Source organism: Gouania willdenowi, chromosome 21 (assembly GCF_900634775.1).
Source record: "Gouania willdenowi chromosome 21, fGouWil2.1, whole genome shotgun sequence".
NCBI lineage: Eukaryota > Metazoa > Chordata > Actinopteri > Blenniiformes > Gobiesocidae > Gouania > Gouania willdenowi.
In genome coordinates, this window is record NC_041064.1 from 12,859,795 (window position 1) to 12,876,588 (window position 16,794).

General features: G+C 36.1%; 1 protein-coding gene across 1 annotated transcript in view; it reads right to left on the bottom strand.

Annotated features, from left to right (window-relative positions):
- LOC114455522 (calcium-binding mitochondrial carrier protein Aralar1-like) overlaps positions 1–13,902 on the bottom strand; it is a 30,585-nt gene extending 16,683 nt beyond the window's left edge. Inside the window, exons 1-6 of the mRNA XM_028436832.1 lie at positions 13,635–13,902; positions 13,233–13,286; positions 10,387–10,529; positions 9,266–9,381; positions 6,674–6,813; positions 1,542–1,688 (exon numbers count right to left, since the gene is read on the bottom strand). Coding sequence (XP_028292633.1) covers positions 1,542–1,688; positions 6,674–6,813; positions 9,266–9,381; positions 10,387–10,529; positions 13,233–13,286; positions 13,635–13,646 — 612 coding nt within the window. The 5' untranslated portion in view covers positions 13,647–13,902. The remainder of the gene's footprint in view (positions 1–1,541; positions 1,689–6,673; positions 6,814–9,265; positions 9,382–10,386; positions 10,530–13,232; positions 13,287–13,634) is intronic.
- Positions 13,903–16,794: the final 2,892 nt, after the last annotated feature.

Genomic DNA, 16,794 nt, shown 5'->3' on the forward strand with positions numbered 1-16,794 from the left:
TATTTATTCAATTGTAGAATACTATAGATGTTATTTTGAAGGTTCAAATGTATGTAACCAATTGGTCAATAATAAATGGGTCAGCTTTTCTCATACCTACTGTTGCTGATTATTGTTCTCTGAGTAACATCACTTGATCAAGCCTTTTCTAACAGTCCACACCACAAAAAAAGTCATAAAAGTACATATGATTCATGATGATATCGTATCGGATTGATATCGGCCATAGGCTGCAATATCGGTGTTGTATCGGGACATGACTCGTTTGACCTCAAGTGGGCCACAGATTTTATTAAAGAAAACCGAGTAATTTCAACATTATTGTGCCCTAGTTTGTGCTTCTACGCACAGGGTTCTAGCCAGCGTTTTCAGAAACGTAGGGGATTTTCTGCTGTTTTTTTAATTGATTTTTTTTTTTTTAACATGAACACAACAGTAGTGTATTTACCACAATGAAAATGATAATAATGGTAGTAATTAAAAAATCAAACAAAGCAAAGTGAGAATAAATGGTTACAAAATCCTGCATGTGAAACCTGTACATGTTCGAAAAGGAGTAGGAGGAAGTATAGACTTATATGATCCTACCCCTTATAATAACAAATAACTTTTGGCTTCAAAGTAAAGCAGTAACGAAGATAAAGAAAACAAAAAACTTTAGCTTTACTTCACAAAATTTGGCCCTCAAAGAGAGTCAAAATTTTTCATGCCAGTGGCGCTTCCTCGCACACCACGCGAACAATGACGTATGCATAAAATACAAAATATGTAAGAAACTAACAATGTCGAAGCAATAAGTGATAAATATCAGTCCCGATAGGAAATTAACTTGAAATTTGCTCGATTTTGTGACCAATTTGTATTGAATAAAGGAAAATATTGTGTAATAATTTGAGGAAAATTTAAGGTTTTGTAAGAATTTTAAGTTTTTTCAACAGTTTAACGTTAAAAATGACTGCAATCATGCGATATTAGCAACGGGAAAACTGTTTCATATACACAATAATTCATGTTTTCTCTGTCATTTTGACTTTCTCCTGTGGGCCGAATTGGATGCTCCAAAGTAGGGCTGCACAATTAATCGAATTTTTATTGTGATCACCATTTTGGTTACCACGATCAAATTAACCACATTAAATCAAGGACTTTCTCAGCCAATAATCAGCGGCAGCTTTGAGTCATCTAGTGGATTGATGTGAGCTGTAATTGTTTCCAATAAGTTGCATTTAGTGAAAGCACTCTGTAATAGTGTATTTATTCAGTTAACCCTTGGTACATTTTAAATTCTTGGATTCATTTCTTTCTTTTTTTTTAATCTTCATTTTGCACTGTAAACATGATAAATAATTGTGATTATAATCATGATTACAATATTGATCAAAATAACCGTGATTGTCATTTTTGCCATAATCGTGCAGCCCTACTCCAAAGTGCCGGATTTGGCCCCCGGGCCACGAGTTTGACACGTGCTGATTGACTGCAGGGCTATGATTATCACCTAACGTGGACATCAAAGCAGATGCTTTAGCATTAGAACTCACTGAAACCAGATTCTCCTCTACAAACGGAGTCAGCATGTGATGTCTGATGGTGGCCATGATGTCGCTGAAGTCCAAGGCGGCGATGGTGCCGCTTTTGTTCTTGTCTTTTTGTGCAAACGCCTGCCGGGCGTGTTCCAGCTGCAGCTCCTGCAGGAACACACACACACGCACACACGCAGCATGAGCAGGAAGGTCGCACAGTTAGCTGACAAAAAAGGAGCAGGAAGTGTGTTTCTGTAACAAGGATCAATGGTGAAATTGAACTTTTAAGGAATACTGCCTAACAATATCTGCATCAGACAGATGTGAAATTCATCAGGAGTGACAGTGCTGTTTGTAATCACCACCGTCTCTGGAGACTAATGCAAACCATGTCCTGGGAAGTCTGATCTACTGAGCGGCGGGTGAGACTTCCAGCAGGTGTGTCTGCGATGAGATGATTCAATATGACAACCATGCAATCAGAAGGGGATGTAAGGGGAGGGTGACCCCGGGTCAGTGTCTGCTGTCAGAGCTCATCGAGTGAAAAAGCAGAGGATTGTGGGGGGGAAACGTCACCGCAACATCGAGCCGTTTCTTCCTCCCTCAGACTCTGGTGATGTCCTAATCAGAGGATTGTTGTTGGGGAACAATTCCCACAATGCCTGCTGATTATATTGTTGAAAACAGCTGATGGTACTTTTGAGTCACTGAGCAGACAAACCTATTAGAGTAGACTTTACAAACGCTTCTCCTTGTGAGAACTCCCTGGAGCATCAAGAGTTTGGATTATGGGCCAGACTTTTACAAACGGGTGTTTCTTTGTTGGAAACATTGATCATTTATTGTAGGCCTGAAACGATTTGTTGATTAAACGGATTAAGAAAATAGGTCATAGCAAATTGTCTAAGTCAGGAGTGTCAAACATATTTTAGTTCAAGGGCCGAATACGGACCAGTCGGATCTCAAGTGGGCCCACATTTATAGGCAGGAAAAAGAGCAATTTCAACATTATTCTGCTCTATAAGTATATGTAAAGTAATGGAAGTTGAGGCCATATTTAATCTTTAAATTTCCTTGAGTTTTTGACCAATTGTGATGCAATTTGGGAACATTTTGTGGAATAATTTTAATAAAATTACAGGATTTTGGCAAAGATAAAGATTTCTTTACCAACAATTTGCGATTAAAAATGACAGTCATCCTGTGCTACAAGCGTAGAAAAACTGAGTTCCTTTGCAAATACAAGGGATATTCATTGAATTTATGTATTTGGAAGGGTTGAGTTGTCTACCACTGAATTACTTGGTATTTTTACACAATGGTTCACGTTTTCTGTAATTTCGACTTCATCCTGCGGGCCGAATTAATGCTCTAAAAGGCCGGATGTTTGTCACATGTGGTCTAAGTAATTGCATTGTTTAGCAACAGCCCTCAGACAACGAAAACCTCCGCTAAGCACCAAATATCCTCTTTGGACACCCCGTTACTTTCAGAAAATTCCCGATGAAATGCGCAAACCGGATCTGGATGAAACTTGGTGGAGTAATTGAAGAACAAACCCGACATAACTGAGTTGAATATGATAAAGATTGGTCACTTAAGACAAAAGATGTGAATTTTTGAAATGTTGCCGATAAGTGTTTAGGATTTTTCGATTTTTTTAAACTGATCCAGAATTAGTATATTGATCCGAATCCCCTCCAGAATTTAATAGCATCTTAAATGGCTGTTTATCTTTGGCTAAAATTTTGTGACAATATGTCAGTTATATTTTGGACTTAATCCTGCTAACAACAGACAAACAAATGAATAAACACTGGTGATACTATTAAACCCATTTGGTGAAGGTAATTATCGTTACCAGATCTCTTCTGTGCACCGCTCTCCACCCAGACGACTATTCCTGAAGCACTGCTGCTCTTACTTCAGATACTGAACTGTTGCCATGGTTACCCAAAGACGCATGGAGCAGTCAGCCAAGCGAGGTGAAACTAGTGGCGAAAGTCTCTCGAAATGAAAAAGGTTGTGTTAATTTAGGCAATGTCGATTATTTGGTCTTAAATAATCAATAATGAATTAATTGGTTAATATAGATTAATCGATTACCAGAAGAACAGTTTACTAGAATGGATTTTGAACCTGACAAATGATGTCGCTCATTTCTTTGATGATAAAAGGTCAATGGATTCTGGTGCACTGAGGGGTCTTTGGTGCAGTAGTGGGAAGTTTTAGTGGAGTATGATGAACCACAAAGTGCTCTGAGGGATTCCACTTCTGAAGTGGAGACGTGATGAGCTCAGACCACCCAGTTTCTGCCCGAGACCACATCCCTGAGCTCCAAAAACACATTCCTTCTTTGCTCCTTAATGGCACAGAAGCCTCAGTGGGACGCGAGCAAAATCAAATAAAGCAAAACAACATCGAGCGTCTTAATGGCACATTAGGCATCCGCAAAACCAGCGGCACAGCTGAGGAGCCGAGCCCATTAAAGGACGCAGCTCCACACTCTCTTTCCTTTCTATTATTCCAGGAGATCGAGTACGGCACGGAGTTTCACTTTCCATTTTACTTCCACAGCAGGATGACAGCGCCTATAACTACAAGCGCAGGATTATTGATGCTTATAAGTTTTACTTTGTCGAGAACACACGACAAGCACAATCTCAGTCCTGTCGGAGGTTTTATTAAATTATTTTTATCCAACAATTTTTATCTTATGGTTTAAAAACCCTACGGATCTGTTTTTAAATCCCTTAAACGTTCAGTTTAACATTTCACTGAATTTCACTGATTCGTATACTTTTTAAGCACAAAAGAGTTCCTTGTAGCTTAGCTTTTCCATAGTAACTCACTGTAAATAAACTTCAATTTCCTTTTTCATCAAATTATTAAAACAATTTATAATTTTTTTTTAAATACATTATTTTAGGTATAAGTGATATCTGTGATATAAGTGTTATTTTTTACTGTTTTAATGGCCTTGTTTTAGCAAATGTTAATACAGGGTTCCTACAGCCTCAGTCAAATTAAAATACAGAAAATGACACAAATAAAACAGACTAAAATAATCAAAAAACATACAAACTGACAACAAAAATAGTCAGAAATCTATAAAACAACAAAATTTAAAAAAAAAAAGTTTTTGCTATTGTGATTGCACAATGTTACGGTAAATTATATATATAAAAAAAAATTTAAACGAATGTTACCATTTATTTTGAAATGTGAGACTAATTCCAATCATAAAATCATACTTATTTGATAAAATTTAAGACTTTTGAAACACTGATTTAAGACATTTTAATGACAATTAAGGCCTTATTTCATGAATTTAATGCCTTTTAAAACTTTTTAAGGATCCGCTGGAACCCTGTAATAGTTTACTTCATTTATTTTTAATTTACTTTGATTTTATATTTTGAGTTTTGATGTCTTCTGAAGTTTGTGACATTGCATCTCGACAAGAACACTTGGGATGAAATCCATTTACGATCACTTGAACTTGACCAGAGGAATGAAAGGATGTGTCCAGAAACCGCTTTCACACCAGGATCGGCCAAAGGATTTGTTTCGATCGGAGGATTAAAGGCACAAACCGACACACTTTTTGTGTGTTCAAGTCTTTTTGCAGCAAAATCCATCTGTGCATGAGATGAATGCAGGGTACACATAAAGCTGTGTAACCACAGCGGCATGTCAGCTCTCTGTTGATTGGATGGAAAGCCTGTTTGCATTCACTCTGTTAAACCGAGCCGTAGGGTTCACTTTGCAAATGATCAGAGAACCGGAATCCAATTTTGAGTTCACCTGAGTTCAGGGGTGCATTCACAGCTGGCCAGACAGGCAAACTATTTAAAACAAACCAAACAGAGCTGGTGTGAAAGCACCCTGAATTAAGCATGCTGAAGTCTCCAACACCCCAGTGGGTAAATAAGATAAACAGATGGAAGGAAGTATATTTGCTGCCAACACGGGAACTGCAGAGTGAATTTGTCTCTTCTAAAGGAGCAAAATCACCTTTACATGAAAGATAAGGAGTTCATACATCTGTTTTAAAGTGGTAACTGCTGATGGCAATTGTTTAATTTGATTCCTTCTGACTTTGGTGGAAAAGTTATTCTAATAAATCATCCAAACAACAAAGTCTGTGTCCCTTAGGTCAGGGGTTCGCAACCTTAGGGGCAGAACCCCATTTGAGATCACGAGACAGTGGGAATGGTTCGCCAGGCGCCTTCAAGAAACTAAGAATTTTTTTTTTTTTTTTAACAATTTGAGCCCATTTTTTCTTGTTTTTTACCCTTTTTCTGCAACAACACCAAACTTGCCACATTTTGAACCTATTTTCATCACTTTTTCTTGCCATATTTTTGCTACATTCCTCCCATTTCTGCCACTTCTCCATCCAATTTCAATGCCTTTTCTGCATATTTGTTCCACTTTCAGGACATTTTTGGCACTTATAAACCCTTTTCACCACTTTTGTCATCTATTTTTGCATATGTTGAAGCATTATTTTCACCATTTAAGCTCTTTTCACCACATTTCATGCTTAATTTCTGCCAATTTATCCACATTCAAGACTTATGCCCAGTTTAAACTAATTGTTCCTACTTTTTAAATTACCCAACCCCCCCATTTTTGCTTTTTTTAAGCCAATATTAACGCTTTAAACCTTTTTTTTTTTTTACCACTTTTTTTGTTCGTTTTTGGCCATTCCAATGTGCAACTTTAAACCAATTTCTGTGGTTTTAAAAATCCCATTTTGCCACCTTTTCCACAATTTTCGGTCACTTTTAACTCATTTTATTTCTGATTAAAACTAGGATTTAAATCTTTAAGATGACTATATGCTATGGCCCAAATAATAATAATAAACTTTATAATGGTGGATATTATTCAGATAAATACATACATGTTGTTATCACAGATTCATAGAACAATGGACCATCATTTTGCTGATTTAATGGATGGATCCTAAAAAGCTCTCTCCTTTATTCCCCCAATAGATGTCTCCACATGACTGTTCATGTCTGTGTTTAACCACCTTCAGGCACAGTAGGGGTCCCCTTTATTTTAGAGGTCGCAGGCTGAACAGGTTGAGAACCCCTGCCCTAGGTGATAGTGAAGCACCAGCACCTGTGGGTGTTTACCTGCAGAAACTGAGTGAACTCTGTGTAGCTGAGCTTCTTGTCTCTTTCATGGCCGAAGTGTAGCCGGATGAACTCGCACTCCCAGCTGAATGGGATGTGATGATGAACTGCGGTCTGGCTGAAAATGTCACGCACATTTTCTGCAGGATGGAGACACGAGAGCAAATATGTGAAGGAAAATACTTCACCTGTAACACCTGTTGAGATTTATTTGGGGAGAAACTTGAATTAAAACAAATCAGGTAATTAATTGAAATGTTTAAAGATGAAGGTCCGGCTGCATCTTCTGCTCTTAATCCCTGCAGTCACTTCCACCAAAACATCAAAAAACCTGACAAAGAGAACCTTAATGCATTGTAAGACATTATTCTGTCTGAATTCACCCTCTTGTCCCCCATGATGCCCTCTCCTTGTTTCGCTGTAATGTCATCCATCATCCCTCATCAGCCCCATTTCCTTAATCCTATTCTTTTAACTGTCATGCTAAACTATTTACAGATTCAGTAAAGCAGAGCTCGGCAACTAGAACGGCAACCAGAGGAAAGAACAAAGGCTTTGTGTATTTTTATTGACTTTTATTGCTTATGTGTGTTTTTTTTTCTCTATTTTTGTACTGTACATTTGTGCATTTGTCAGTTTGTATGTTTTTGGAGTCATTTTGTTAAACTATATTGTACACTTCTATTGTTATTTGTAATTTGTATCAATTTGAAAGTATTTAGTTCTCTCTCAGTTTGTGTTTTCATTGTCCTTTAGTGTATTTTTCTGTTATTTTGTGTAATTTTCAAATCCTTTTTTGTCTTATTCTATTATTTTGAAACTTTTTGGAGTCATTTACAGCAGTTTTTTTTGTGTTCTTCAATTCATTTTGTATGTTTTAGTAGTCGTTATGTGTATTTTTTTGTCCTTTTTGTGTATTTTTCTTTCATTTTGTGTCTAATTGCAGTTATTTTGTGTCATATTCTATCATTTTGTGTATTTTTTGAGTCATTTTGTATGTTTTAGTGGCCCTTCTGTGTATTTTTCAGTTACTTTGTCTGTTTTTAGCGTCCTTTTGTGCGTTTCCTTTGGGGGCTGCCCAAAATTAGACCAAGGGCCGTATGTGGCCCCAGGGCCACCAGTTGCCCATGTCTGCAGTAAAGGCTATGAAAGTCGTACAGCGTATCCTCCTTACACACAAGGATTTTCTAAATCTGAAGAGATTTTTCTTTATCCATTACAGACCCCACATCTGGAGATTTTTTTTTAAATTAGGTATTGAACAGTTTTGATCGTACTGTGTGTAATAGTTTGCTCCGATAATAATAATAACAACAACACAGCACACCACAAACAAAACGTGGTAATCAAACTTTTTCGGCTCATGTACCCCCTTTCTCTTATTTCTGAATCCAAGTACCCCCTTTGTCTTCAACATTTTGCACAGAATTTTATACAAAAAAACAACTATAGAGAATAAAGATTGAATGAATGAGACAATGAGTGATAAAACACATTTGAAAGAATCTCATTGTAAATAAGTGGAATTAAACAGTGTTTTGTTCATCTTCAATTAATGTATTTCTATAGTTTTTATCATTTCTGGTCATCTCCCACCTGATGTGGGACCAAGACTGACCCTCATATTTTCAGTTAATGTTCTAATCAAGATCATTTCCATCATCATTATTATGATTATCATTTTAACTAAAAATAAACATCATAAAACCCCATTTTTAAAAATATAATTTGGTTTGTTATTTTTCCAGTTTCTCTCTCAAGTACCCCCCTGTCGTGCCATCGCGTACCCCTAGGGGTACACATACCCCCATTTGAGAAACACTGATCTAGAATCTATTCATCCAACTTAGCTCAAAATCTTGCAACAACCAGAAAACACAACACGCAACATGAACGTACAAAAAAAGTAGCGGTGTGAAAAAAAAATTGATTTCACGATATATCGCGATTTTTTGGTGCCAATTTTAAATCGATTTCAATATTTAATCAATATTTTTGTGTATTTGTGCAATATTTCAGTGGTGGTTACACCACTATATATTGCGATAAAATCGTATCGTGACCCAAGTATCGTGATACGTATCGTATTACAACATCCTTGCCAATACTCACCCCTAAAAAAGAGGGAATGATGGTGGTTTCCAGACTATTCTTGACAGAAAAAAAAAAAAAAAAAAAAGTTCTATTATCTTAATGTTTGTAACCCACTTAGGTTACAGTTAAAATTCACTGCTAACATAAAGTCAAAGTTTTTTTATTTAAACCAAATCCTCTGCTTGTTAAAAATACAACGCACACACACACACACAGAGCACAACCCACAAACCAACCAGTTATCAGATAAACGCCATGATTTATTCCTGCGTGGATGTGTTACAGATTAATGTTGTCATTTCTTAACAAGAGTCACATCTAACTTCATGTCTCCCATTGGGCGCTGATTACTTTAAGTCAACTTTAATTCATCTTTGATACCCACTAATCATTTCACTAGTCCATCACAGAGGGAGCGACGAAACCCTGTCAGCTTTCGTGGATGAGGCTAAAAGAGTAAATACGTAAATAAAAGCTAAAAACGGCACTTTTACATACCAAATGAGATGTTTCCTGATCCGTTCTTGTCAAACAACTGAAAGGCGACTATGAAGAGGGCATCAGGGGCACAAAGCACTGATTCAAAGGCCAAAAACTCCTGGAACGAGATTAGCCTGTGTGGACGAAAGAGAGAAAAAGTGTAACGTGAACGAAGAAAAGAAGCTTTAGGCTCATCGTCACAATTAAAGAACATTCAAAAAACAAATTTAGATGTTGATGCACTTCAACATTTACTATAAAAATGTCTATAAATTCAGTTCACTCGACTGAAACAATGTGCTTTGAGAGAATGTTGTTTGCTTTAGTGAAAATCCATCAGCATTAAAAAGGAAGTCAGTGATCGACTGTGTTTATTCTATGTGGACTTATCTTATCAGTGGATAAGCCTGTGACTGATAAAGGCGACTATTCACTTCACAAGCGTCAATTATTATTAATCATTAACCATCAACAACAGATTTGCTGGAAGTTTCTCAGCTTTTCTGGATAATCAAACTAAGATATTTACTGAATATACATCAGAATCAGAATCAACTTTATTGGCCATGTAATGTATGTTATACAATGTAAACGTTAAATAATAACAATCAACTAGAAAAAATATAAACATAAATATAAACAGTAGTTAAAGACTAATATGTGCAAAACTAAATAAAATAATATAACAAGATTATAATAATAATAGTAATAATAATAATAATAATAATAATAATAATAATAATAATAATAATAATAGGATAATAGTGCAGTAGTGCAGTGATGAGTAGTGTAGGTGAACATTTAAATTAAATAATATACATTTATGTACATGAGCATTCAAGTGACAGTTTGTTACATGTTTAGTTCCAGGGTTATTTCACAGAAGTGACAGCCTGGGGGAAGAAACTGTTTTTATGGTGGGTTGTTTTGGCGTACAGTGATCTGTAACGTCTGCCGGAGGGGAAGAGTTTGAACAGATTGTGTCCAGGTTTATTAGATATTTATTAAACAAGTATTTAGACAGATTTTTTGAATTTTTTTTTTTTTTTTTTTGTATAAACTTTCAAAATAAGAGGTGCACTTACAATTGTAAATGTGCTCAAACGTGACCCTGTGCTTTTAAAGTCGCGCTCACTCACCCGTCCTTAGTGGTATCAGCCACTCCAGCTATCAGGTCCACAGTTTTGGGATTGTGGTGCTGTTGTGTGTGCAGACCCAAGTACCGCTGAACAAAGTCCTTCGGGGTCATATAGTGTTCTCCATCCTCAACCACACTGGCATACTGCAGACAAAAAGAGCAATGTGTGTGGATGTGAAACAAGAAGAGGTTTATAAATAAGGGGTGCAATAATGCAGTCCTGCAGGTTTTAGTTCGTATTGGGGGGCGCAAAAACGACCTTGTTTAACGTTGATAGATAGATAGATAAAACTTCATTATTATTGTTTTACCATATGTGATTGCACATGTTATGTTATTTAGTTTTGAAAAACAATATTCACAGTTTTTACCTTTTTTCAATAAGGTAAAACATTTTTACCCATTTTGATGAAATTTTGTTTCATTGTTGTTTGTTTTGTTTGTCGTGGGGCCACGTTCGGCCCTCAGTCTAATTCTATGCGGCCCACAAAGTAAATGTACAAAATGACAGAAAAATACACAAAGAAGAGTAAGAATACAATAAAAAACACACAAAGAATTACATTATTGCAAGAAAATACAGTAAAAGACAAGAGAAAAACACTGAAAATACTCCAAAAACACACAAAACGAGTAAAAAAATGAACAAAACAACAACAGTAATCGACAAAATTACTCAGAAAAATATACAAATAAACAGAAAATGACAACAAAAGTACACCAAAAACTATAAATAAATGCAAAATGACTTTGCAAACCCACAGTACTAACAAACAAGCAAAACGACAACAGAAATACACAAAAAATGCAAAAAAGGACTACAGAAATGTACAAAATGCCTCACAATGAGCAAGACAACAACAAACATACACAGGATGAGAAAAAACACACAAAATTACTATAAATACACTTTCCTGTATTATTGCTCAGATCACTCATTATTCTAAGAAAGTGTCTATTTGTACGGTTACCGAAGTACACGTACGTAGCGTTTTAGGGTCAGGGTTAGGTTATAACCCAATATCACAACAATTTTTAGGGTTAGGTTTAGGCTTAGTCACTTGACCTAAACTGACCTATCACGTGACCTAAACTAGACAATAACTGACCAATCACGTGACCTAAACTTGCCAAATAGGGGTGATGTAGATAGAATGTCGGTATATTGATACGGCAACTGTACGGATAGCCACAGCCTTATTCTAAATGCTGACATGAATGTTGATCATGTGGCCCTCCGATCAAACAAACACATTTTTGTGGCCCCCGCTGTAATAAAAGTTTCCTACCTCTGGCGTAATTAAAAGAAATGCCTCATTGAAGCCTTGTGTTATTTATTTATTTTTTTTTATTTTGCAGTTCTTCTTTCATACATGAAACATTCAAAGCAGTGCTATTCTGAACCTGTGATCAGACCTTAAGATGTTATGTCCATTTTTAGACCCTGGTTTGGGTTTCAAGCTGGATCAGACAGAAGCTGTGGTAACATGAACTGGCAACAGAAAGGGCAAGGCTCACGGGTCTGAGCTAAGTTCAGATGCTGCGAGGAGAACAGGGCGGAAGCACGCAGAGACCTCGTCATGTTTTAACCTTTTCTCCCCCGACACTGTAATTTAATACATTCAACTGAAGTAATCATTGAAATGAAAATATCAATTCAGAGGATTTAATGCCACACCGTTTGTCCCTGATAGTCAGCCTCAAGTAGTTCTTAATCAAATTATTATAGGCATGTAGAAGAACAAGATGTCAGTAATTACCAATCCTACCTGAACGTGCTTCACAAATCATGCTTTCTTGTGAAAGTGCAGCGAGGGGACGCAGAAGGAGGGAGTTTTATTTACACACCAAATAAGACGAGCGTAAACACATCTACGCATTCATGGAAAATGGTGTCGCTCCCAGTCAGAGGACATGGAAGGAGAGAGGAATAGAGGACACGGATGGATTCAAAGATTAAGTGGAACAAACTTTGTGGGGACTGCACACAGACACACAGTTGTGATATACACAACTATGGGGTGAAAGCTGTGTGTAGGAATATTAGAACACACAACACACTGGTACTAATGAACTTTGTGGGGACCATAAACTGGAGACACTGGTACAGCATGTTAGTGGGCCTTTGTTACACAACTTTAAAGTGTAATATGTGTGTGGATGTGCGTTTAAACCTGTTTACCATAAGGATCTAGTGAAGTAGATCCACAGTCATGAAAAGCTGAATAGGGCCCGGTGAAAAAAATAAATAAAGAAAAGATCAAATGATTTCAATCAATTTTACTTTAAATTCCACCAATATCGATTCAAAAAGTCTTAAAATCGATAATTCAATAAATACTCCTTTTCTATCGTGTGTAATCCAATGCTGAGTGCTCAAATATTAATGTAAACATTAATATTTCTAATAAAGCACTAAGCTAAGAGTTCATTTCTACTATTTACAGCACATTTTCTGGAAATATCTTCCACGTTCAAGTAAAACTGGTACTGTGTCTGAAAATAGAAAATAGAATGGAATCGGATTGATTCACAAATCGAATCGGGCTCTTCAGAATCAGAATCAGAAAAGATTTTATTCGCCCAGTACAGTTTAAAAACAGTACAAGGAACTTAACTTGGTAGTTGGTGCGAATAATAATAATAAATATAAAGGCTAAATGATAAATATATACATAAATACAAGTGATGCAGGTATTATTGTCATCATTGAGGTGGTGAATCGAATCGATACCCGGCTCTATTGCTGAATGACACATTGTTATAAAGATGTTGTTGAATCTTTGATACACCATGTTGTCTGAATCCTGTGTGTGTGTGTGTGTGTGTGTGCTTCATAAGCTTTACCTTTAGAAAAATGGTCTTCAAGTCATTAGGATCACCTCTTCTTGTTTCTTGAACCTACAAAACAAAGTTGAGGTTTGCTCTACAGATGATGCTCCACAGGTTTTATTTAAAGGCATCTCGGCCATGCATGAGCAGCAGTCTATGTGTTTATCTTTGACTGTGTGAGTCAGCAGCATCGATCACAGACAGGCACTATTAGTCAGTGATCTTGCAGCACAGACCCGCCTAGGATTAAAGCACAGACGCACAGACAGAGAAGCAGCAGAGCTGAGGAGCACCAAGCAGTGTGAACCAGGCCGGGTCTGATGCAGCTCCGCCCCGCTTTCACTAACACAGCAGCCCGCAGTGAACACAACCTGGAAGAAAAGGGAATATCTGAATAAGAAATGTTGACAGAGTCACCTTGACCGCCATGCTGGATGTGACGTCAGCTGTAGTGAACTGGCGCAGGCGCTGGTCTGACTCTGCCCGTGTGTTGTGAGCGGCCACAGAACACACACACACACACACACACACACACACACACACACACACACACACACACAACCAGCTAAATTTAGCAGAATATCGTCCCTCCAGCAGCCTTGAAGACGGACGATAACAAGTCAGAAGTGACGAGGACAGACGTGCTGCTTCTTTACGGACAGTACACTGCACCACAGACAGACAAACAGACAGACAGGGCGGAACTGTGGATGTGGACAAACTGGTTTCACTAATCCATGACCATTTAAAGAGGAAAACTGAAACTAAACTACGGAATTCGTCACAGAAAGCATCTTATGCCATGACTTCTTATGTGTTTTCCACATTTTTGTGTTGATTGAAACAGAAATAGATTGAATATACTGTACATTACTGTATCAGCATGTGTAATCCTGAATAGGGCTGGGAACCTCTGGGTATACCTCACGATACGATACACGATGCAAAGCTCACGGTAGCGATTATCTCACGATATGACGATACTGCGGTTATCGATGTATTGGTCAGAAATCAATCTACGATAATCTATGACATAATAAAAAAAAAGATTAAGTGAAAAAATAAATGTTTTATTTTATATCTCTGAAAGACAATACATTGAAAAAGTGTCCTATGAACAGGGACACTATTTTAGTGCAACATTTCTGTAAATAAGTTTCAACATACCAATGTAAACCAATAAGTATGGATAATAGTGCTTTCTGTAAAACAAAAAATAGGGTCTTTCTTACCAGTTACACCATTATAGTGTAATATTCCAGTAAACAATATATTGGTTCCATTTTAGTAAAAAAGCAGAAAAGGGTTTTGAAAATAAAAAAAATCGATACTTAGCACGAGCATATCGATAATCGATTGTGCAAAAAAATATTGCGATATATGGCCGTATTGAGATATCGTCACACTCTTAATTTACACCGCATGCAATTACTTTAATACAGTGATTTAACTGGTATGATGAAAGCATGGTAGTCTTAAATAACTTGTAATTAGAATCAGAAAGAGTTTTATTACCAAGTAGCAGAGGTGTAAAAAGTACTGATATACTCTATTCAAGTAGAAGTACTGTTAGTTGACTGAAATTGCACTCAAGTACAAGTAATTCATGCATAAAATACTCAAGTACAAGTAAAAAGTAGCTCATATAGTAGGACTGCATGTATTCAATTAAACTTTATTTGTATAGCTCAATTTACAACAAAGTCATCTCAGTGCGCTTATCAAAATATGAAATTCATAATATAAAAGTCATAAAACGATTTTAGCCTGTTTGGGTCGTGGCTCATTATTTGGCTCATTTTCGTGGCTCGTTATTTAAAGCTGACGTTGGTAAAGAATCACTGGATTACAAGGTATATTTAAATAAATGTTGAGTGCTCTTTGAGTATGTGGAGCCCAAGTTTTTTTTTTTTTTTTCAAATATAGATATAGAATAAAATTAGCGGCGTCCCGATCTAAAATCTCTGCTATATATAAAATTATATTTATTCAATTGTAGAATACTGTAGATTTTGTATTGAAAGTTAAAATTTATGTAATCAATTGGTTAATTATAAATGGGTCAGTATTTCTCATCCCTACTGTTGCTGACTATTGTTCTCTGTTTGAGTAACATCACTTGATCAAGCTTTTTCTAACATTCCACACCACAAAATAAGTCATAAAAGTATGTATGATTCGCACTGATATTGTGTCGGATTTATATCGGTATCGACCAACACTCAAGTCAGCAATATCTGTATCGTATCGGAAGTGAAAAAGTTGTATCGGGACATCCCTAATTAAAATACACAACATACAGTACATTACAGGCAGTTGATATACTGCACTCATGTTTCAAAAAGCAAAACTAAAAAGTTAATTTGCAGTAAAACCACCTGCTAAAGATAATTGCAAAATAAGATTGTTGTATGTTTTTAACCATGAAACATGCTTTCCTAACCATTCAAACGGTAATTATCCACCTACTCCTCTGTAAAATAGGATGGTGAATATTTATCATCTAGAGGTGAGACTTACATGAAAAATCAAAACCAGTTGTACAAAGACTGGTTAAGATGCTTTTCTGGTTTAACTGGTAATATTTTTAACAGTTGAAGCATTATTAAGGCCTCGTTTGAATCCTGTCATGTACTGTGGTTATACATTCAACACAATCCTTTTTGTGTACATGACCAAGACAACATATTCAGGACAATTATCCTGTCTGGGAATTTAAAAAAAAAAAATTTATCCAGATTTTAAAAACATTTTTGCTTTGCTGATTTCTTTAGGAAACAAAAAAATAAAGAAAAGTCTCTGCTCACTATCAAACATCAAAAATTACCTTATTGTTTGAATGTCAATTAATGAGCTTTGACTAATCTCACTGTTGTATACTGTATAACATGTTTTAAAAGATGAAATATTTCATATTTCTTTTTATTTACACTCAGATAATGTTTTGAAAGTGCAAAAGCTTTCTTACATGATTTAATTAATGCTGATAAACTATTAGAATATTGTTTAAAGAAATGTGACGTTTTATTTTTGATTGAGTTATTGTTGAGCACATACAGTACACATACATATACACATACATTTTTAAGGCAAATGTATAGAGCCTGCAAAGAATTACAACAAAGAAAACGTACACACAGTGAAAACACACACTGATTTATTTATTTATTTCCTGCTGATCATGTGATTTGGTTGGAGTTTGGCTGTGTTATATATGTAAAATAGAATGTTTTTTTTTTTTTTTACCAATAAACAAAAATATGTGCACATTTATTTGAAAAAAACATGATTTTATATCCATTGAGACAGAAATCACACTTGACAATAATACAGCAGTGTGTCATGTCCAGGATACACACTGTACATGTAAAGCATGTTTGTTTTATTGGTGAATTGGTCCCCATGTAGTCATACACTTTTGTAATGATATTACTCAAATAATACATTTAAAATGTTTAATGATTAGGTTATTTTACCAACCCCCAAACTGCAGCTTGGTCCACGGACCCCAGTTTGAGAACCACTGCCATAGTATACTTGATGCATAAGAAGGACAAAGAACAAAACAGTAAAATGC